The sequence below is a fragment of the Falco rusticolus genome, chromosome 1, assembly GCF_015220075.1.
Source record: "Falco rusticolus isolate bFalRus1 chromosome 1, bFalRus1.pri, whole genome shotgun sequence".
NCBI classification, from domain to species: Eukaryota; Metazoa; Chordata; class Aves; order Falconiformes; family Falconidae; genus Falco; species Falco rusticolus.
This window is the reverse complement of record NC_051187.1, coordinates 896,476-917,504: the sequence shown is the minus strand read 5'-3', so window position 1 is coordinate 917,504 and position 21,029 is coordinate 896,476. Positions and strand designations below refer to the sequence as shown.

At 55.5% G+C, this 21,029-nt stretch overlaps 2 protein-coding genes across 10 annotated transcripts in view; both read right to left on the bottom strand.

The window, feature by feature from the left end:
• The window catches only part of RNF213 (ring finger protein 213), a 55,023-nt gene extending 42,806 nt beyond the window's left edge, over positions 1 to 12,217 (bottom strand). For 6 of the 7 annotated variants that reach the window (XM_037403566.1, XM_037403595.1, XM_037403586.1 and 3 more), the window contains exons 1-10: positions 11,850 to 12,217; positions 9,485 to 9,618; positions 6,717 to 7,045; positions 5,501 to 6,187; positions 4,690 to 4,859; positions 3,813 to 3,971; positions 3,344 to 3,537; positions 2,851 to 3,131; positions 1,415 to 1,686; positions 168 to 356 (exon numbers count right to left, since the gene is read on the bottom strand). In XM_037403566.1, the coding sequence (XP_037259463.1) occupies positions 168 to 356; positions 1,415 to 1,686; positions 2,851 to 3,131; positions 3,344 to 3,537; positions 3,813 to 3,971; positions 4,690 to 4,859; positions 5,501 to 6,187; positions 6,717 to 7,045; positions 9,485 to 9,575 (2,372 nt within the window). In that variant the 5' untranslated portion in view covers positions 9,576 to 9,618; positions 11,850 to 12,217. The remainder of the gene's footprint in view (positions 1 to 167; positions 357 to 1,414; positions 1,687 to 2,850; positions 3,132 to 3,343; positions 3,538 to 3,812; positions 3,972 to 4,689; positions 4,860 to 5,500; positions 6,188 to 6,716; positions 7,046 to 9,484; positions 9,619 to 11,849) is intronic. The other variant, XM_037403576.1, reaches the window with a different exon arrangement.
• A 421-nt stretch (positions 12,218 to 12,638) lies between these two features.
• SLC26A11 (solute carrier family 26 member 11) lies at positions 12,639 to 20,963 on the bottom strand. 3 transcript variants are annotated; one of them, XM_037403655.1, is made up of 16 exons: positions 20,659 to 20,963; positions 20,244 to 20,436; positions 19,969 to 20,054; positions 18,976 to 19,055; positions 18,006 to 18,148; positions 17,549 to 17,724; positions 17,322 to 17,394; positions 16,895 to 16,945; positions 16,487 to 16,547; positions 16,061 to 16,116; positions 15,814 to 15,954; positions 15,560 to 15,687; positions 15,034 to 15,133; positions 14,612 to 14,748; positions 14,191 to 14,263; positions 12,639 to 13,395 (listed from the first exon to the last, which is right to left on the bottom strand). In XM_037403655.1, exons 1-16 carry the CDS (start codon positions 20,854 to 20,856, stop codon positions 13,301 to 13,303), a joined length of 1,791 nt encoding a protein of 596 aa, XP_037259552.1. In that variant the 5' UTR covers positions 20,857 to 20,963; the 3' UTR covers positions 12,639 to 13,300. The 3 variants fall into 3 exon arrangements, with proteins under 3 accessions (XP_037259552.1, XP_037259561.1, XP_037259572.1); XM_037403664.1 differs by having other exon boundaries at positions 14,612 to 14,745; positions 20,659 to 20,962; XM_037403675.1 differs by lacking the exons at positions 16,895 to 16,945; positions 17,322 to 17,394; positions 17,549 to 17,724.
• Between the last annotated feature and the right edge of the window lie 66 nt (positions 20,964 to 21,029).

Below are 21,029 nucleotides of genomic sequence, written 5' to 3'. Positions count from 1 at the left end.
ACCAGTATGCATGTGTTCATGTATCCCAAATACCCACCATCAACATGCTATGTTTCTTACTTCTTAAAAACAAGGGAGAAAAAAAAAAAAAATAGATAAAGTAAGGTGATCACCGCCAACTGCAGTGTTAAGGCACTGGATATAATTAGTAATCCTGGAAAACTCACGTATCTTGCTTCTTCCTTGTTTCAGCAAATGGAAGCCCTTCCAGCCTCGCCCAGGTATCTTCTTCCATTGGCAAGTAGTTATGCTGCGAAGGAGCAGCAAGGAAATGCAGAAGAGGAAGAATCCACACCCACTGCTCCACTTGCTCATCAATGCATCTCTGGCACAAGTTTGTCAGGTGAACCTTCAAACTAAAAAAAAATAAAAAAATGTTAAAGATACCAACACATACACACAGAGTAAAAAAACAGCTTTTTCCAGGACTCAAGTGTCCTGCAGCAGGGAAGGATACATCTCAATCTTGCTGTGTACCTTCACATAACGTCTGGTATTTTAGCTCAATCTTATCTCTATTGAAGTGTATATATGGTAAAAGTTTAAGATTCAAAGCTGTAATCTCACCCAAATCTCCCCACACAAACCCTACTAATATAGCACTAGGAAGTGCCAATACTCTTATCTAGTTTCCCAGTGAGCTGCCCCAGCTCAGCCAGGGACTGGGTGACACCCGGGCAGAGTCACCCGTTCTAGAGACAATTCTCTGCCTCCTTGGCTGGGCTGAAGTACTAAAAAAGGTCTCCAAAAGGAAATTTCATAGCTGCAGCTGTGCAAATGAAGAACTAGAAAATTGAGTGCCAAATAGATTGTTTTCTAACTGTTTAATAAGTAGGCACTCTGAGGAAAAAAACAACAGAAAATGTGTAATGATGCATGTCGAGAGACAAGAAGAATCCAAATATGGCATTTAAATTTAAATGAGTAAACACATGACGATCCCGACTCCTGGAGTTTGTAAGTATGAACAGTAAACATGTAAGAAGCTAGAAACTGCTTGACAGAAAAGGGATAACAAATAAGATTTTAATATATAAATAAAACCCGAATAGTTTTAACTCAATCTGCTACTCTGGCAACAGAGACAAGTTGCAGTAAGGGAAATCCTGTTTGGACAAAAGGAAAATATTTTTCACAGAGAGAAAGGTATGTGACTGTAAGAGAGCCCCAGGCAGGTTGTGCAGTTCTCATCCCTGGAGTTTTTTAGAACTCCACTGCAACCTTGCCCAGATATTAGCCCCGCTTTGAGCTGGACGTTGGAACGGACACCTCCAATGGTACCTTCAAATCTGTTTTTTTTCCAATTCTCTGACACTAGAGCGCTGAATTCCTTATTGTTTTATCACAGGGTGCTATACCTGCAGCAAAACCAGCCCAGCTAGTTACCTTATAAGTGCTCCAGTAACATACATACCTAGCAAGTCCTGCAAAAGCCTTTTCTATATCATTAATCTCATCCAGTATGGCTTGTTGTGACACCTTATTATCCAAGCACAAGAGGCTACACAGGTCAACCAGATCGCTTTTAGATGCTGGAAGCATGAAGAAGTCAACTACTATGAGAATGGTGAGCCCCAGAGCTAGTTTACTTTTTATTACTAGGTCCTCCCATGATGCTTTTGCACCTTCTGGTGCAAGGAAAGGAAGAGCAATTTTCTTCATATACTTTAGCAGTAAGTCATTCACCTAGGATAAAGAAGGGAAGAAACAAACCAACGACAACATTAGCTCCCCAACAAGTCTTTTTCTTCTGAAGCCATTTTCTTCTGCTGGTTACAGCAAGGACACTTGATAGCCCTGCACACCTCGCAGCACCACAGCAGTAACAGGATCTAAGCACACACCACCACCAGAACATCAGGAGCAACACCCCAGGACCTGTGACAGCTTGGTGCCCCTTCTTTGTGCTGCCAGCTCCCACCACTCAGCTAGTGCTTCAGCTTCCCATGCCCACCAGAGATGGGGAGTGTCAACGGACCAAGGCAGATCTCAGGAAGGGAGCCAGTGAGCTGAGCAGTTGGACACCCAGGGCTGCCTTAGGTCACCATCACATGCCACAAGCAGGTTTCAGCTTCCCAGTGGACTCTGGGTTGGCTGGGAGTCAAAGGAAGAAAGATTTCTGTCCTTACCCACAGCCCCTAAAAGCTACTCTGAAACTATGTCCAGGCAGTCCATAGTACTGTGGTGCCTGGTGAAACCAAAAAAAAAAAAAAAAAAAAAAAAAAAAAAAAAACACCCTTCTGAAAACCAGCAGTGACTTGAAGCACCCATGGACTCTGCCAAGCTAGGCCGGCATGCCATCTCGGGAGACTTAGAAACAAGCAGCCCTGACACCGGTCTGAACACTCAAAGACAACATGACTCTGTCATATTCCATAATTCTACCAGGTAAGAAACTTGGGACTCCAGAAGCCCCGTCTGCATCACTGCGTAGAACCGAACCAGGAGGAGCTTGTCTCAAACAAATAAAAAGAAAAAAAAAGGCAGGTTTGGGGTCAAAGACTGGATCAGGTAAGTTGGTAACAGAGTGACAGGCAGCAGAACTAAAGGGCCAGGCTTAGAAAATTAATATCTGGACACAAAACCCCTCAAGTAAGAAGATACCACATCACAGCTCTGCCGCTGACCAACACGGGATACTCAGAACAGCACCTAATTGCAAAGGTGTGACTGAAGTTCCCAAGGCAGACAGGGGCACTCTCCCAAAAAGGATTCCTGCTCATTCTGTCACACCTGAACTTTTTTTTGACTGGAAAAGCAAAATTAACCCAACAAGGTCAACAGCAAAATGGAAAGTTGTGTGTTTAGTAACAATATCTGTTTTCTGGTACCTGTTAGAAGAAAGATTACCTGCTGCGCGCCAAAGTTTAACTCTGTCCATTGCATTTCCACACCATCATGTACCCATGGGTCTGCTGTAACAACACAAAACTGCCTCAGCTGGAAGAGGCAGTTTCTCAGGTTGTTGGGACTCCAGGTTCCAAGAATGCTGAAGATACTTTCTAACATAATATTCGCAGCTATTATCTTCCCATCCACCACGCCTTTATTTTCATCACGAAATAACATATTCTTGAGGTTTTTCATTACAGAAGGCTTTGCACACACAATATCATCATACTGATGCCATTCTAGAATAAGCAACACAGATGAAAACACAGGAAAACAATCATTTGGCAAACACATACACATTTGCATATGGCTTCACTCTCTCAGCTGTCCACAGAAATAACCCCACTGACCCGTTACGTTTTCAACTTCAGACAGCGCTATCTAATAACAATGCTAGTCCATATGAAGTTAGAGATCATCCCAATATGCAGATCCAGTCAGAAAAGCTCACCTCCATTGTTGAGCAAGTTGCCTCTTATGAATAAGCAGCGATTCACAGGATTACTTGCTACTGAATGCTTGTAAATAAATTCGTAGCTCCCTTCACCACAGGTAACCCAATATTTATAATGAATGTGCTTATACACATTTACTTTTGCAAGAGTTACAGCACCTTCAATGAGGTATCCATGTTCTTCTAGACATCTAGGAAACACAAAACACAGCAAAGGAAGACAAACGACATGTCAGCTGATCTCTACACCTCCTTTTCTATGCACCACTTTGTAACAGGAATGGTGATTATTCTTTCATGATGAAAGTTTTAGAATAGTTATCTCCATTATGAAAACCCTTTCTAGCAATATGCACCTATGGGCATATAGCTACAGTCTTACGTATTAGATGAAATACCACATTGCATCCTGTTCTCAGGAGCCAAAACACTCCTGTGTGTCTGTGTGACTCAAGAGGGTACGTACTTGGTGCAATTCAGCTCACAAACAGCATCCTCCCAGTCTGTGTAGGGGTAAATGCCTTCACCCCTGATGAACACTTTATGAATCTCTGGGTTTAGTTTGAAGTCTTTGGATAATATGGCATGGAAATATACTGTAACACCTTCACTTCGGCTCACAGGACTACAGGAAATAATTAGAAGGAAAATAAGAAGAATTACAATTTTTACTTTTTAATTGCACAAATCATTATAAACAACAAATAAGATTTGAGCCACTAGCTTACTGGATACAAGACCCATAAGCTCTGTCAACAGCTCACTCAAACTGATGCTACAGAGCAAGCCTGGCGTAAAGCCTAGTGCAAAAAGGAAAAATGAATTCCTAAAGGCAGCATGAAATGCTCTGGCCACATGTATCTGGGTCACTGCATTGGTGAGCCCACAGAAATACCTCACCCAGCAGTCACCTGAAACAGCTACACTTTATACCTCTCCCAGCACATACAGATTAAGCAAAACAAGTTATACTAATCAAAATAGCACTTCACACCATTAATTTGAAGAGCTGCATGTGTGAAGCACATGTTGCTTGTAAGAATAAGAAATAAAAGGGCTATCTTTTTTTTTTTAATCATCACATACCCAAAAAGGTTCAAGTACCAAGTGTACCACGTTACCCAGTACATGACCTGTGCTACAACTCCCAATCAAACATTGCCTCTCTTTGGCACGAGCAGTAGTCTCAGTTTTAAGGCAATTCTACTTCCACATATCCAAGATACATACAGACCAATCTTCATACTTCAGTCCCTCCCCTGCCTCAGTCTGGACTTCTCTAGTCCTTCTCACATCAAATCCTGTAAGTGAAGAATGCTGGGTAGCAGTAGGGGTGTTCTGACCTTTCTATAACCTTATCCACAGGTTGCTGGTTCCTTTGTTGCTTTTTCTCCTTGCAACTGTCTGTAACAGCCGAGGCATTGACCTTTCTAGCAGCCTTAGGTCCTTTGGTCTGACTTGCCTTCTCAGTGACTTCACCTGGGGTGGTCTTTTTCTCCTTTGTGTCTTCATTCTGCAACAGGAAGATGGGCAATACCCAATTAAACAGGAGGCCCTGGAAGCACATAATCCACAGAAATATCCAACATTGCTTCAGATGGGTGGGGACACCCAGAAATCACAACATATCAACTAGCTTCATACTTCTGGAAATGCTAATTCCCCACTGAGGAAAGCTACTGGTTAAGAAAAATGTTGCGTGATTCCAAGAGGAACACAGCCCACATACATTGGCAAGAAGTCAGGCCAACAAGCCATAGGTCCCCAGAGGATGGGGCATAAAGAAAGTGAAAGATAACCAACAGCAATTTACAGCTTAACAGGCCCGTCCCTAAGTGGAGCACAAACACCTGCAAAGCATGAAGATTTCCTCAGAGGAGATCCAAGAGCTCACTGAAGAGCACACCTGGAAGAGCTGGCTGGAGAGGAGACAAGGTCACAGCTCCTGGGGGTAACTGAGCAACCACTCAGTGAAAGAGCAGTGCTAGAACACGCAGGAGAGCAAAACTCAAGAAAACCCAAACCGTGTCATAGTGTTCCCAGATTTTTCTCCAGCCTTGTAGTCTTCAGCTTTACTAACAGCACAAACAAGTTCTAAGGAAACTTTTCCCAACTCAACCAAATACTCACCAGAGTGTTTGCATACATGCTTACCTTGGTAGTCGAACAGCTCGCTTTCTGCCTAGAGCCTTCTTCACTCTTCCTAGCCTGTGAGCTTTTGACCACAGGTGGAGTCTTTTTCGCTGGACTTTGATGCTCAGCACAAGGAGCTGCAGGCTTGCTTTTAGGTGCTCCTGTACCAGGAGACAACCCAGAGGAAATGCTTGCTCTCTCCCCTGTTGAGGCCAGTTTCTTATGGCTACCCAAGGACTGGGAATCTGGACCGGTTTCTGGAAGCTGGCCAGTGTCACAGTCACGACTGTCCCCTTCCATGTTACTCCTGACCACTTCTCTGCACTCTGTGGTACTTCCACCCTCCACCTTCTCCTTTGGGGCTGCAGAGCTTGGAGATGGGGCAGCCACATTGTCTGTGCTGCTCTGCTTTGGTGGGGTCATCACACCTACAGTGCTGTGGCTGCCTTCTGCAATTGCTTCCAGACTCCCAGCTTCCTTTCCCAAGTGACCCAATGCTCTGTCACTTTCATGTGTGCTTCCAGTCTCACCAGCAAGTACATCAGCCCCTGGTTTGTCTACTTCACTGCCCACAGTTTGTGCCTCTTGTGGAATAACATGTGTATCAGACAATGCTGTGGTTTGAGCTGGTGCTGTGCTTTGAGGAGGCAGGGAGTCGGGCTCCCTGGAGCTGGAAGTACCCTTTTTTGCTCTATTCCTTCTTCTTTTCTATTAAAAAAAAAGAACACCACAATGTCTGTTTATTCATTGTCGAAGAGAAATTCTTTGTCACCTCCTCCATTGCAGCTAGTACCAACATCTTCCTGCTACATTGAGTTAACAGAGAATGATCAGGAAGAGAAGGGACAAGACCAGCTACCATCTTCTATAGCAGGCGGAACTCCTGAGATCAAGAAACTCTTGAGAATTCTGGTTTTAATATTCAAGACTTTCTCAGCACTGAGCCTGATGCTCACTAACAAGACCAGACCAGTTACTGAGCTGAATTCTGTACCATTTCCCTCCATGCAGCAAAGGTTCTGCTGGGGGAGCTGTACCACTCAGCACATCAGCCGCCTGCCTACACAACACTTAATGGAAGCAGATACATCTGCAGTTTGCCTGGAAACACAGGCAGCAACATCGAGATGCAGGCCAAAGAGACTTGTGGCAATGCAGCCCAGCCTCATTGCTTTACAAAAAAAGAGCAACAGGTTACCAGCTACTCCTGCTCCTCAACACCAACAAAGAGCCTTACCCTCTTCAGTGACTTCTCAGAAGAATCACCAACCACGCACTGAGGTGCAGTCTCTGAGGTATCACTTGCAGCCGTTATATCCTCCAGCAGTGACGCTCCCTCTTCTTCCCACCCTTCCTGTGTCTCCGTAGAGGAGGGAGGCCCTCCTGCAGTGCAGTCAGGTGTGGACTCTGAGGTATTGATCAGAGCTCTTGTGTTCTCCATCAGCGATCCTCCCTCCACCTCCTTTGTTTCAGCAGTGGGAGAATGCCCGTCGGCAACTTCTCCCTTCACCTCTCCTCCAGGCTCTGCTCCTGTATCGGGGACTGGAGAGAGCTTCACCTCTCTTTCTGCAACAGAGGCAAGGTTCATTGTTAAACTGGAGAGTCAGGAAAGAAAATAGTTCTCAGCTGGCGGTGAGCAAGCAGGGTCTGCTGATGACTACACATTTCAATCGAACTGTTGTGGTTTAACACAGCAGGCAGCTAAACAACACTCAGCCCTGCACTCCCTCCACCCGAGTGGGATCACAGAATGGTTTGGGTTGGAAGGGACCTTACATATCACTTAGTTCCATCCCCACCCCACTGCCATGGGAAGAGACACTTTCCACTAGACCAGGTTGCTCAAAGCCCCTGAATGGGGGACAGAATTGGGGAAAAAAGGTAAAACTCATGGGTTGAGATAAAGGCAGTTTAACAGGACAGGAAAGGAAAGGAAAATTATAATAATGATAAAAGAATATACAAAACAAGTGGTGCACAATGCAACTGCTCACCACCCACTGACCGGTGCCCAGCCAGTCCCCAAGCAGCAGGCCACCACCCCCGGCCACCCTCCCTTGCTTTTTTGTTCAGCGTGACATCATACGGTAGGGAAATATCCCTTTGGCCACTTTGGGTCAGCTGTCCTGGCTGTGTCCCCTCCCAGCTTCTTGTGCCCCCCAGCCTCCTCGCTGGCAGGGCAGCGTGAGAAGCTGAAAAGTCCTTGACTTGTCATAAACAGCAACAACTAGAACATCAGTGTGTTATCAACATTATTCTCATCTTAAATCCAAAACACAGCACTGTACCAGCTACTGGGAAGAAAGATAACTCTATCCTAGCCAAAACCAGGACATAAACACCACACAGGAGCGCTGTTCAATAGCCACCACTAGCAATGACACCATCCTTCCCTAGCACATCCCTCCTTCCTCTCCAGGGCCCCTGAAGTCTGTAGAAGAATTATTAAAAGAAACCACTGTATTGAGGTACCAATCTATGCCCATCCTACCTCCAGCTAACATGCTACTGGCCAAAGCAGCAGGCACTGGGAACCACAGCTACCTGTCAAAGTGCTCAACCACCTCCTAGACGTGCAGTGACAGGACACTGGCATTTTCACAGCCTTCTGGACTGGTTGTGTGACCTCTACCATGCAGCTGAGTGTCACGTCCATGGAGGCATGTGAAACTCCCTTTTTATCTTCAACAGTTTTATCCAGTCCTTAAAACTTGTGAAATGGCAGCTCAGATCCAAGTCGGACGTCAGAGCAGATCTCTACCTTGTGCAGACCTCTTTCGCAGGCTCTTCAGCACTGCCTCTACCCCAATTTTGAGAGCAAAAGCTTTTAACCTCTTTGAGTGAAGATCAACCAACACCAAGAGACATTGATTTCCTCTGTGTATTTCTGGGAGCAGGAGCACAAAAATCACAGTGAAGGTAGCTCACAGCTCCTTTGCATATTACAGTCCAAAGGCTGCACTGTGCTTAATGAGAGTGGGTTGTTTCATACCTGAAACAGGCACCCTTCACAATATTGTTTCACATCCAATTTTCCAGCACACCATTCTCTGAAGACTTTAAACTCTTTCCTGAGCTCTTCCCTGCTCCTCAGGCACTCTGTTGACAGGACCTGACCTGCACATATTTACATAGTGAAGCTTCCTGGGCCCCCAGACAGCCTGCACATCTACCTGGCAAAATGCTACAACTTCCACCAACTTTAATCATTGGCAGAAGCAGGGACGAAACTTTCAGACCACCAAAAACAGATGCTTTGGCTGTTTTGCCTACAGCATTTAAGAGCTGGAGATCTTGCATTTGTTACCTTGCCATTCCAGGTTGCAGAAGGATTTGCTAAGAACTGATCTTGTCAGGACTACAGCAGCCTTGTTCTGACGTAGTGTACTATTTTAGGATCCTACTGCTTCATATCAACAAACCAAAAGCAACGCTAGTGGCCCCGGTCATTCTCTGTTTAAGCAAATACAGGATTAGGAAATATTTCCCCCAGTGTAACTGCGTTAATTGTGTACTTGATTCTGTTAACTGTTTGTAGGGGCAGGATTAACGTGTTGGCAAACAGAAATTCAAGGAGTGAACTCTAAACCTAACAACGAGCTTAAGACAGGGAGTTCTGGTTCAAGAGGGCCTAGATCAGCCTTTGTAATACAGCGTTCCATAAAAACGGCATCAGTTCATTGCCAAAACAGAAACTAGTTCCACACTGGAGATTTGAGCATGGAGAATGTGTAGGAGGCATCAGCGACTGACTCGCTCCACACTCCATCCCCCGCCAGCCACTGCAAAGCGAGGAAAACTCCATCTCCGGCCAGCAGCGCCAGGGATGCTGGAGAGGAGAGCAGCTCCAGCCACCCGCTGCCTGGTTTCAGCTGGGGTCAGAGTTCATTTTCCCCATTAAACCACGACACCTGGCCAGAGCTACATAAGCACCAGTGCCTGCCCGATGCCTCCGGCCAGGGTGCCCCAACCAGCCCCCCGCCATGCCCACCAGCCCCCCCGTGCCTGAGGCCCCGGCGGCCGGCTGGGCCCGGCATTGGCTGCGGGAGCCGGGGAAGCCGCCCCCGGGCCCGGCGTGACACCGCTGGCACCTCATCCCAGCCACGAGCCTTCCGGAGCCACAGAGGGAGAGACAGGGATTGGGGCAGAGACACACGCAGGCATTAACGTGCGGGAACAAACTCCTTGTCACAGAACCCTCCGCCCAGCCTCTCTCTTATTTTCGGGAGCCACCCCGCGGGCAAGCCAACGGCCGCTCCCTTCAGCGGCACCGGCCCACCTGCCGCGGGGACACCGCCAGCACTTGTACAAAATCGGTAAGGCCAGCCCCAACCGCCCCGCGCCAAGCCCTCTCTACAATTAAACACAGCTGGGAACGCACCGGGGCAGAGCGACCCAGCGGGCCTGGACGCGGGAGGCCTCACGTGAGGCCTCACGTAATGCCTCCGGGTCGGCCCCGCTCCCCGCTCCCGGGATGCCCGCAGGGCGCCGCTGCTTCCAGGCAGGCGGGGGCCGCGTCCGGTCCCCCCGGGGCCCGCAGCCCCGCCCTCACCTGCACCGCCCGTGGCGGAGGCGGGACTGACCCTTGGGCGGAGCCTATATATGCAAATGAGATGCCGCTCGTTCACGGCGAAGGACCAACCCCCACCGCCTCCCGGGCGTATATGCAAATGAACCGGGTGGCTAAGCCAATGGCGTGGCGAAGGGGCGACGGAAAGCAAATGAAGCCCGTTAGGGGAGGGGCGGAGCTGCCCGCGGCTCCCAGCCCCCAGCCCGCGCTGCGGGCCGGACCGGGGTCACGAAGGTGTTAGGGGTGTCCCGGGTGAACGGGGAGGCCAGAGGAAGAGGAGAGTGCTCAGGAGACAGCCGGACGCACCGGCGCGTCGGTGGTTACCGGCGAGCTCGAGGCGCATCGGAGGGCCTGGCAGCACCGCGAGGTCGAGGCTCGCCAGGCGGTCGGGGATCACCGGGGAGCTTATGGCTCACCGGAGAGTCCGGCGCTCCGCGGGGTCGGGGTGCACTGGAGGGTCGGAGGTCACCGGGGAGCTCGAGGCGCACCGGAGGGTCGGGGCGCACGAAAGGGTCGGGGTGCACCGGGAGGCTGCAGCGGGGCCCGGAGCCCGCAGCGCACCGCCCCCCCCGGGCCCGGCGGGAGCCCCCCGCACAGCGCCGCCCGCACCGGAGCCCTCCGCAAACCCAGGCCCGGTGCCGCGGACCGCCGCTCGGCCTGGCCCGCTACCTGCCAAGACAACGCAACTCACCGTCGGGGCGGGGGCCGGAGCGGGGACCGGCACCTGCAGCAGCCGCTCCACCAAGCTGAGCCGCCGCCTCCCGGCGAGTGAAGTTTCGCTTTTCCGCGGAGCCGCCGAGTTTCGTTTCTGGGACGTCACCGCCGCCACCCGGGCCCGCCCCCCGGCCCGGCCCCTCTCACCGGGGCCCGCCCCGCCGCGGCGGCCGGAACCGGGCGGGGGTCCCGTGTCCGCCCCCGCCGAGGGCCTAGCCGGCAGCGGTGACCGGGAGCGGCCCGGACCACCGAGCATCCTCCCGGGCACCGGGGAGGCGCAGCAAAGGGCTGCTCCGGCGGGAGGCGGCGGGTGCTCGGCTCTCCCCGGGGTGCCCCACGGGCCCCCCAGGGCCGGCCCGCTGCGGGGGCTTGGGGGCGCCATCACCCCTCCGGGGGGCTGCTGCCAGCCCAGAGCTGGGCGCCCACCACCCGCTCCAGCTGCCCAGGGCCGGCGGGGCAGTCCCTGTGGGGATGGGCTGGGGCGCAGCTCCCCCTGGCCCTGCTGAGCCCCGGTTCAGGAGTCCCCAGAGCGCCGGCCCAGCCCCGCTGCGTTCGGCTTTGGGCTGGGGAGGCACCGACCCAACCCCCTGCCGCCTGCCGGGCAGCGTCCCGCAGGCCGCCTGTAATTGCTTCTTGGTCCCGGTTATTTCTTCTTCCCGTCGGGTCTCTGAGGTGCTGCGGTAGCACGGGCAGCAAACGGCCATAAACAGGCCGTCCGGCTGCGGGAGCGGGGCTGTGACCGGGGTGGGCGTGGGGCACCTGTCTCTCCCGTTGCCCCCCCAGGTGCAGGGATGCAGGACAGGGCCTGCCAGCAGCCGTGGGGATGGCAAGTGCATTAGTGGAAAACATCCTGCTGGATGCCACAGCCAGAGATGGGGACACAGCTGTCACCCTGTCCCCAGATCCAACCGGGACTGAGCAGAAGATGGGCTCCCTGCAGCCCCAATCTTCGCTAGTGCTTCCACACTCACCTGCACACACGGGTTCAAGCATGCATGCTATTTACACGCGACCAGCCCTTTTTGCCCCCATACCCTTTGCTTTTCCTACTCTCGCTTCTCCCAGCATCCCAGGGCAAGGGCTTACCTGAGCCCCCTCCTGCCGAGCTCCGGCTCTCAGCACCAGCTCGGGCAGCCAGGGCTGCTCTTCACGCGGCGTGGAAAGACGCGGGTCACATCTGCTCCACCTCGGCCCTGGTCACTCCTTGTGCGGCGACATGGCTGGAGGGGACAGGAAAAGAGGGCGCCGGTGCCCTTCCCGCTCTGCAAATGTTTATCCGCTGCCGGTGCAGCAAGAACTCGCCGCCCAGCGCTGCTCCGCTGCAGAAACAAACACTCCCACAGCTTCCAGCGGCAGCGGCTACTGGCCCCGGAGCTCTGTGCTCCCCGGGCACCTCTGAACTCCTGCAAAACCTGCGACAGCTTTAGCAGGAGGAGCTGTGCCCGAGCCTGCCTTCAGGCCCTGAGCCACAGGGCAGCCCCAGCTTAGTTTCGGTTTCTATTCCTTGGTTTGCTCAGCAGAGCCCAGAAATTAGGAGTTTAATTTTTCCTTCCCACACAAAACGAAAAAGCTTTCCCTCAAGGAAGGCAGAGATCACACTGATTCATTTCCAATTACTGCCTTATTATACCCTCCCCAACGGGGTGTCAGCCAATTCAGGAAAGATGCTTTCTCCCACCACCTGCCCCTCCCAGCCCCGCTGCCTGCCAGCGCTGCCTTTTGCACCCATGTCACAGCAAGGCGGGCACAAGCTGGTGTCACGGTGCCTGTCCCCTGGGGTACCTGGCAAGGAGTAGGCAAGGGGCTGCACCCCCAGGAGGAGACCCCAGCCCCACCCAATGAGTGTCTGGCAGAACACCCCACAAACCACGAGGATCAATAAAACCACTGATGTCTTTCACAACCCAGTACCCCGAGGCCGAGAGCTGCAGCATGCCCATGGGCTTGGAGGGCAGCGCCAGCATACAAAAACTTGCTTTGACAAGAGTACGCTCTGCATCACAGTTCGGTATGCAGAATAAGCAGAATAAGGAAAGTCTCAGAATTAAAATAGCTGATTTTTAAAAGACAGCAGTTTTGAGGATGGGGAAAGCCTGCAGGAGGGATGGCTTTTTCCCAGTGACCATGATGGGGAATGGCTTTGCCCCACTAATCCCTTCCACCTGTCTTTGGTCTAGAGAACCAGCAAGGAGCCAGAGCTCTGGCGGGGCTGAGGAGCTGGTGAGGGACCAGCCGGACCCCTGGTCCCAGTGTCTCCAGCAGCACTCCCTCTCCTCATGCCGCCCATGCAGCCTGTGTGGGGTTGCACTGGTGCTGCTCTGCCCTCCCCTGCATGTGACATGGGGACAGTCCCCCGACAGGCATCCCACCCAGCTGCCAGGAGGCAGGGCAGGTGCAGGCAGCTCCAGTGGAGGATGCAGGTTGGATGTCACAGCTGCTGCTCTGTGTGACACAGGATGTACAGCCCTGGCACAATCAGTAGCAAGGAGATGGCAAGGCAACAGTGTCCCTGAGGAGGTTCCAGGGGGTTCCTTGACTCACTGGATGAGCCCCGTGGGCAGCAATGAGCTCTCGCTGGTGCTGGTGTAGGGGGCTGCCCCGCCATCCCCCGGCTCCGCTCCTCTGCATCTCTCTGAGCCAGGAAGGGAGAGAAACAGGACAGAGAGTTAAGCCAAGGCCCATGTCCTGGTTTTGGCTGGGATAGTTATTTTTCTTCCCAGTAGCTGGTACAGTGCTGTGTTTTGGATTTAAGATGAGAATAATGTTGATAACACACTGATGTTCTAGTTGTTGCTGTTTATGACAAGTCAAGGACTTTTCAGCTTCTCACGCTGCCCTGCCAGCGAGGAGGCTGGGGGGCACAAGAAGCTGGGAGGGGACACAGCCAGGACAGCTGACCCAAAGTGGCCAAAGGGATATTTCCCTACCGTATGATGTCACGCTGAACAAAAAAGCAAGGGAGGGTGGCCGGGGGTGGTGGCCTGCTGCTTGGGGACTGGCTGGGCACCGGTCAGTGGGTGGTGAGCAGTTGCATTGTGCACCACTTGTTTTGTATATTCTTTTATCATTATTATAATTTTCCTTTCCTTTCCTGTCCTATTAAACTGCCTTTATCTCAACCCATGAGTTTTACCTTTTTTCTGATTCTCTCCCCTATCCCACTGGGGGGGGAGTGAGCAAACGGCTGTGGGGTGTTCAGCTGCCTGCCAGGTTAAACCACAACAGCTCACCATGAATCCCCAAGGCCAGGGTGACCCTGTTCTCAGGAGGAGCTCCTGCTCACCATCCCAGGAGCCAGGCCCCTGTAGCCCCCCACACTACAGCTCTGGGGCTTGACAAAGGTCAGATTTCCCAGGTTTGTCTTCCAGAGCCCCGCTCAGCAGCAGCCTAGGGGACCCCAGCCCAAGGAGAGCACCCAGAGCCTCACCTGCCTCCTCCCGGCTGAGGAAATGCTGGAATCCTTCTAAGTCTGCAGACAGCAGGACTTGGAGAACAGGGTCCTGAGGGCAGAGAAACCCGGGCTGGGGGAGCCTGCTGCTGGCTGCTTCCCACCTCTCCAGGGCTGTGACCAGCCAGCCAGCCCAGGGCAGAGGATGCAGTCCTTCCCCACCGCCCCACATTCCGCAGCTGGGCTCAGACGCGGCAGCCTCCACCTCTTTGAGATGAAGGCACTTGAGGTGATGACGCTGCTCCAAGAAGAGAGGCAGCAGCATCCTCACGGCAGGTGGGAAGGCAGCTGGGCTGAGCCCATCAGCACAGACCCTGCCCTGGGGAGTGGGGCTGACTCTGGGTGTGGGGAGAAGCGGCAGGACCCAGCATGGGGCCAGCCAAGGCTGCATCCCACGTACCTGCAGGCTGCAGAAGGCCAGCGAGAGGCCATGCTTGCGCAGCTCCTGCAGCAGCTCTGCCAGCCCCACCACCACGGTGTAATCGATGCTGCTGACATGGCAACAGTCCAGGATGACAGAGCGTGGTAGAGATGCTGCTGGAAGAAGAGCATACAATCACGCCCCTGGCAAGTCCAGAAATGACCAGCCCAGGGGACACAGCCCTTAGAGCCAGAGCCATGGCTGGAAGGGGTGAGACAGCCTCGGGAGAGCAGCAGCAGCCAGGGGCTGGTCCCCAACACAGGGAAGCTGTGCTGTCGCTGCTTGCACCCGCAGCCTGCAGGGCTGGACAGTGCCTGCCACCCCTGCCAGAAGCGATCCACGTGGGCACTGGGTTACAGCCAGGTCCCCAGGACAAGCTGGCGGGCCAGGGAGCGCCGTACCTGCCAGAGCATGGCTGCACACAGCATCCCTGAGGCACTCCATGGCTGGGAAGTGCAGGCTGCTCCCTGGCTGCACGAGGAGCACATCCCCCTTCGACACCTGCGTGAGATCCGGGTGCAGAGGGACAGGTCACGGGGAGCTCAGGGCTGTGACCTTCCCCAGGTGGGGACAACCACCCATGTGACAAAGCAAAGCACCATCCTCCTGGCTGGAGGGGGACACACACGACCTCCCATGCCTCAGGGAACCCCTGCTCCTGCACACCCCAGCATCTACAGGAACAGGGACAGCAACGCCTCCCTCTCCTGCTCCCAGCTCCTGCAATGCCCCTTTCCTTGTACTCTTTGAAAGGGGTCCCGGGGCTGCACCAACAGTGGGCTGGGGACAAGGAAGAGGGCAGGAGCAGGACAGAAGCATTCTGTACCCCAACACCCTGCTGCCCCTCAGGGAGCCCTCTCCCAGCTCCCTGTTCCCTTGGTGAGCCCAGCTGGCCCTGCTGCACCCAAGGGAAGGTGTGAAGCCCACCTTTACTGGGGGCCTGGCAATGGAGTAAAGCAGGAGAACCCCTGAGACCAACACCCCAGCCACAATGCCGTACTGGACCTCCCAGAAGCAGAGCAGGAACGTCACGCAGAGGGGCACGAGGTCCAGCCCTGCAAGAGAGACAACCCAGGCTCAGCTGTGCCTTGTTCTTGGGCCACAGGACCCTCCAGGACAGCGCCTGCTCTGCAGGCAGAGGCTGCACCGGGGGATCAACAGCCCCCTGCTCGAGCCCTCACTCTTAACCCGCCATAGCGTCCTGAAGATCCCAGCATCAAACATGGGGACCACAGCCGAGATGATGACGGCAGCCAGCGCTGCTTTGGGGATGTAGTAGAAGAGCGAGGTGAGGTACGCCAGCGAGAGCAGGACCAGGGCACCTGCAGAAGACAGCGAGCACCTGAGCCACGGGGCTCCCAACGCCCAGGGTGCCCGGGGTGGCATGGGGTCCTGCAGAGCAGCCCATGGCAGGGTCGGGGACTCTACCTGTGATGAGCCCTCCTGCAGGGGTGCAGACACCCGATTGCGCGTTCACCGCTGTCCTGAAATGCAAAGCAACATGCTGTCCCAGGCTGTGCTGGGGCTGGCCGGGACCAGCAGCTGCCCCCACCTGCTGCCCAGAGACCCCACCCAGGAAAACTACCCACTCTGTCGAACCCCACTGGGGAGAAATACATGCAAGCCTCCAGTTCCCAGCCTGCAGCAGGACCACAGAACACATGAGATGGGAGGGAAGGTTGCTGCGGGACACATGCATAGCCTGGCAGCCAAGGTGGGCAGCTACAGACCAGGACACGAGCTCAGGGACCCACCGGCGTCCACACAGCCTTCCACCCAAGATCTCACACAGGCCCCTCAGCACACAGCCTCAGTGAGCATCCTGCAGGCCCTGCTCCCCCTCCTGCTACCCACCGGCCAAAGCTGCCCGTGATGGGATACGCTGAGACGAAGGAGCCCAGGACGTTGGCGAAGCCTGCAGTGGGGAAGGAGAGGGGCTGCGGATGCAGCAGCTATGGCAGGCACTGCCCAGAGCCATGAGGTCTGTGCCCCTGTCATCACCTCCTCCATCCCCGAACTGGTACCCAGGGACAGATCAGAGCCCATTCAGCCCGGTGAACTGGGTGCAGGCTGCTCTGGAAATTGCTAAGCTGTGAGAAAGGCTCAGGGTAGGGGCAGCATGCAAGACAAGAAAGATAAAATTTCAGATAGAGGTAGGACTGCTAAGATGGGGATCTCTGGTAGCTCAGGAGCTGTGGGACACATGGCAGCTCTTGGGTCGCATCCTCACGCCCTGCCCTCCTGCTCCGAGCAGCCTCTTACCCATAGCCAGCAGCTCCTGGTTGGGGTCAATCCTGTAACCGTTCTGCGAGGCTGAAAGGAGATGGGTGGCATCACCCCGAGCTTCCCATAGGCACAACCCGCCACGTGCATGGAGCAGTGCCTGGGACAGCTGTGGGCCCCATCCCAGCACCCCCCAGGTGCAGGAACACCCCGAGACAATGCTCAGCTCCTGTGGCTGTGCACAACAAAGGCACCCCCAAGCCCACTCCCCAGTCATGCATGGGGAAGCTGCCTGGCCAGGGGAGGGGGTCAGCAGCACACTGCAGGACCCCTCCTGCCAGCCCATGCTATGAACTGGGCTTGGCACAGCACCCAGTCCTTCCTGCTGCCCCTGTGGGAACAGCACCCTTCCCAGCACCTCAAACACCCTGCAGAGACCCCTCGCGGGAGCCTGGCACAGCCGTACCAAAAGCCTTGGCAATCGCAACAGTCTCCAGCAGGCCCATGAGCGGGACCACAGCCAGCCCGACCCCCATGTCCTGGGAGGGAAGGACACAGTCAGCGCTGCCACCGAGGAACGAGGGTCACCCTGCAGCAAAGCCCCCTCCTGCTGCGTGGGGAGCTGGAAAACGCAGGGGTAGGGAGACAGCAGCCCGCAGGGAGCGCAGCCTCTGCCAGCCAGCCTGCACCCACCTCCACCATGCTCCAGAAGGGGACAGTGCCATTGGGTGCAGCCACGGAGAAGGGTGGCAGCCGGAAGGCAGGGAGGCCCTGGGGGATGCTGCTGGTGAGCGTGAGTGGCTGGAAGCCCATCATCTGGAAGGAGTAAGCAACCAGGCCAGCAAACAGGACTACAAGGGCATTGCGTGCTGCAGTGGAAACAGCAACTGTGAAAACCTGCCTGGAGCCCAGGGCAGCAGCAGGGACAGCAGGAGGTAGGTACCCAGGCTGCTGAGCTAAGCCTTGGGAAAGGACATGCACAGCAGCAGGACCATCCCTAGGACTCTGTCCTCCCCGATCCACCTCCAGGTCTCAGCTCCTGCCGACCTGGGCTTTACCAGTTTCAGGCTGACTCTTCCCTGCCCTGAAGAGAGGAGAGCTCAGGAAGGACGGCTGCAGGAGGAGAGAGGGCAGGGGACTGCCAACGCACCCGTGGTGGAGGTCCAGACGATCAGGTAGCTAACCCTGGCAGCCAGCGGCTCCACATGGGCAACTCGGGGCAGGTGGCTCTTCATCACCTGGAGCCCTGCCAGTGCAGCCAGGCAGGCCAGCCCCAGGACAGCGTCCCCAGCCCTGCAACAGGCCCATCAATGCCAACCCAGACATGCTGCAGAGCACAGGGAGAACTAACCCAGAGCTCTGCGGGAGCAAAAGCATGTGCCTGGGCATGTGCTGTGGCTTTGCAGAGAGGCGCATAGCTCGCAGGGATGCTGCTGGCACCTCTGTGTACCACCAGCAAAAAGCATCACCTCCCTGGGGGGTCAGCAGAAGGAGGAGGGGGTGTCCCCCAGTCAGCGGTACAACACTAATGGGTTTGTGGGCTCTTCATAAACAGGGAAGAAGGACCCCTGCAACAGGCAGGATCTGTGTGGCACAATCTGCCTCCTCCTCCTCCTACTGCTGCCACTCACAGCTAGGCAGGGACATCTTCTGTCAGCTGTGATGAAGCTGACACTGTGTGTCACTGTGCTGTGTGCGAAACCCAGGCTGCAGCATAGACCCCAAGCCACGGGTGCAGCTAATGGGAGAGGGCAGATAGCACGGGGACGCCCAAGCTCCCTCTTGGACTGTCAAAAACATAAGGAGGACTTCAACATGGACAGTCCCAAGGATGTGCCTTTGGGCTGGCAAAATCCTCAGGTATCTAAATGGAAGCAGAAAACAGGACAAGCGTGCCCCGTCCTTCCCCTTTAGCAGCTTGGGAGCCCACGTGCTCCCGCATCTTCAAATTTCCCGCTCAAAAGGAAATGACTTGAGAACAAGCACTTGTGTCACAGTGCTGGGTAGAGACAAGAAATCGGTCCAAGGTGCAACCAAGGAGATGGGGAGCAAAGCAGCAGAGCCTGAAACCCCGCAGCTGCAGGGGTAGGGAGCAGGGCAGGCGCAGGGATGGTGCTGACCTGGTCTCCCCGATCCTCCGCAGTATCTCATACACCTGCAGGAAAAACTGCCGAGGGATCCCCTGCAGCCCCAGGATGTTCTGTGCAGGAAGACAAAGACTGGTGAAAGCCCAGCACGACCTCAGCTGCCAGGTGCCATGGAGGGGCTGCCAGGAGCACCGGAGCTCAGCCCTGCTCAGGGCCCTGGCACATGCATGGTGCCAGCGCTGCTGGTGGGAATGCTCCTCAGCAACCACCCCGTGCTCCTGCACGTGCTCCAGGACAGCCCTTTCCCTGCACATCTCCGTGCAGGCAGGGCTCAGAGATGCTCTGATTTCTTTTTTCCATTCCCAGGCCCTGAGGTGCCCGCACCCCATCTCGCACACATGACAGCATAGCTCTGGAGAGAGGGCTCAGCGTGGGACCCTCACCCCAGCCCATGCAGCCCCTCGCCGTCCCCCTGCACTGTTCTGGGTGCAGCAGTGAGCGCCCAGCACCTTCGCAGTGGCCCCTGCTGTAACCACAGCCATTACCCAACACTGGCCCACTGGTTCCTCACAGAGCTGACACCATCTCGCGAGTGTCTGATTTTGGTTAACCACAAAGGAACTGCTGCAGCTCCAGAGGAGCCAGAGGGCCTTCCGAGAGGCCAGCGATGGACTGGCAGAGCTGCAAACCTACCAGACCTTCCATCGCCACAAACCCGCTGTGCCCTGCCCACAGAATCACCCAGCACCTCCTGCAAGTGACCAAATCAAATGCCCTGGTTTTACTGGTGTCCTGAGTGCCACCAGTTGGTCACAGGCTGAGGGTGTGTTCGGCTTGGTCTGCTCAGAGCAGAGGACTCAGGGACCCACCAGAACCACTGGCAGGGGGGACTCATGGCCCCTTTAGGGCTCCTTCCTCTTGCACCGATCGTGTCGCCCAGCCCTGTTCTAAACATCCCAGCTCTGCAGCACGGCCGGCTCCAGGAGAGAGCAGGGGAGGCAGCCAGAGGAGACCAGCAGATCCTACCTTGATCTGGTTGAAACTAATGGTGACAGAAGCAGCTGACGTAAACCCTTTAATGACCGGGCAGGAGACGAAGTCCAGAAGGAAACCTGCACGGGACAGGTGGCAGTAAGCATGCTGCTGGCCCCAACGGGGAGCACAGGGTGTTTGCACACACACAGAGCTGTCACAAGCGCTAGCTGGGCAACCCCAGTGTCTCGACAGGGGAGGGGGCGAACAACACCAGGATGAACAGCAATATTCTAAAAATATCACCCTGCACAGCAAGAGCATCTCACCAAGGCGCAGGAACCCCATGGCTAGCTGGATGCAGCCGGAGAGGAAGGCGAGCAGGATGGCATAGGCAGGCTCGTGGAACGCGTATGAGGAGACAAGCAGCGACATGATGGCAGTGGGACCCAGCGTCACGTCCTTGGCGGTGCCCAGGAAGCAGTAGACAAAGCAGCCCATGAAGGAAGAATAGAGGCCGTACTGCACGGGGACAAAAGGAGCACAAGGCTCGGTGCCGGGAGCTGCCAGACGCCCTCGGGTCCCTCCAGAGCCCGCAGCCAGCCCCTGGCGAACACACGGCGTCTCTGGCTTCCCACCCCAGGAAAAGGGCGACCGCACAGCACCAGCCCGCGGCCGACGGCCGCCCCCCCCGCCGGCAGGCATGTCCCCGGGCCCCCACGGCCGCGGGGCGCTGCCACCCACCTGCGGAGGCAGCCCGGCCACCTCGGCGTAGGCCAGCGCCTGCGGCACGGCGGCGAGCCCGACGCTCAGGCCGGCCATCGCGTCGAGCTGCAGCCAGGCCGGGGAATAGCGCGGCAGCCAGCGCAGCACCGGCAGCCACGCCCGCACCCCCGGCCACCGACGGCTCCCCCCGCGCTGCCCGCCACCGGGCACCGGCATGGCCGGGGCCGCGGCACCCGCGCTCCCCGACGGTGCGCGGAGCTCCCGGGGGCGGAGGGGGCCCGGGGGCCGCGGAGAAGCGGGTGCGGGGCCGGGAAGCACCGCGGCCAGCCCGTTCCCAGCCGCGGGGCCGGTGGCTCCGCCCGGGCCGGATCTGAGCCGCCGGGGCCGCC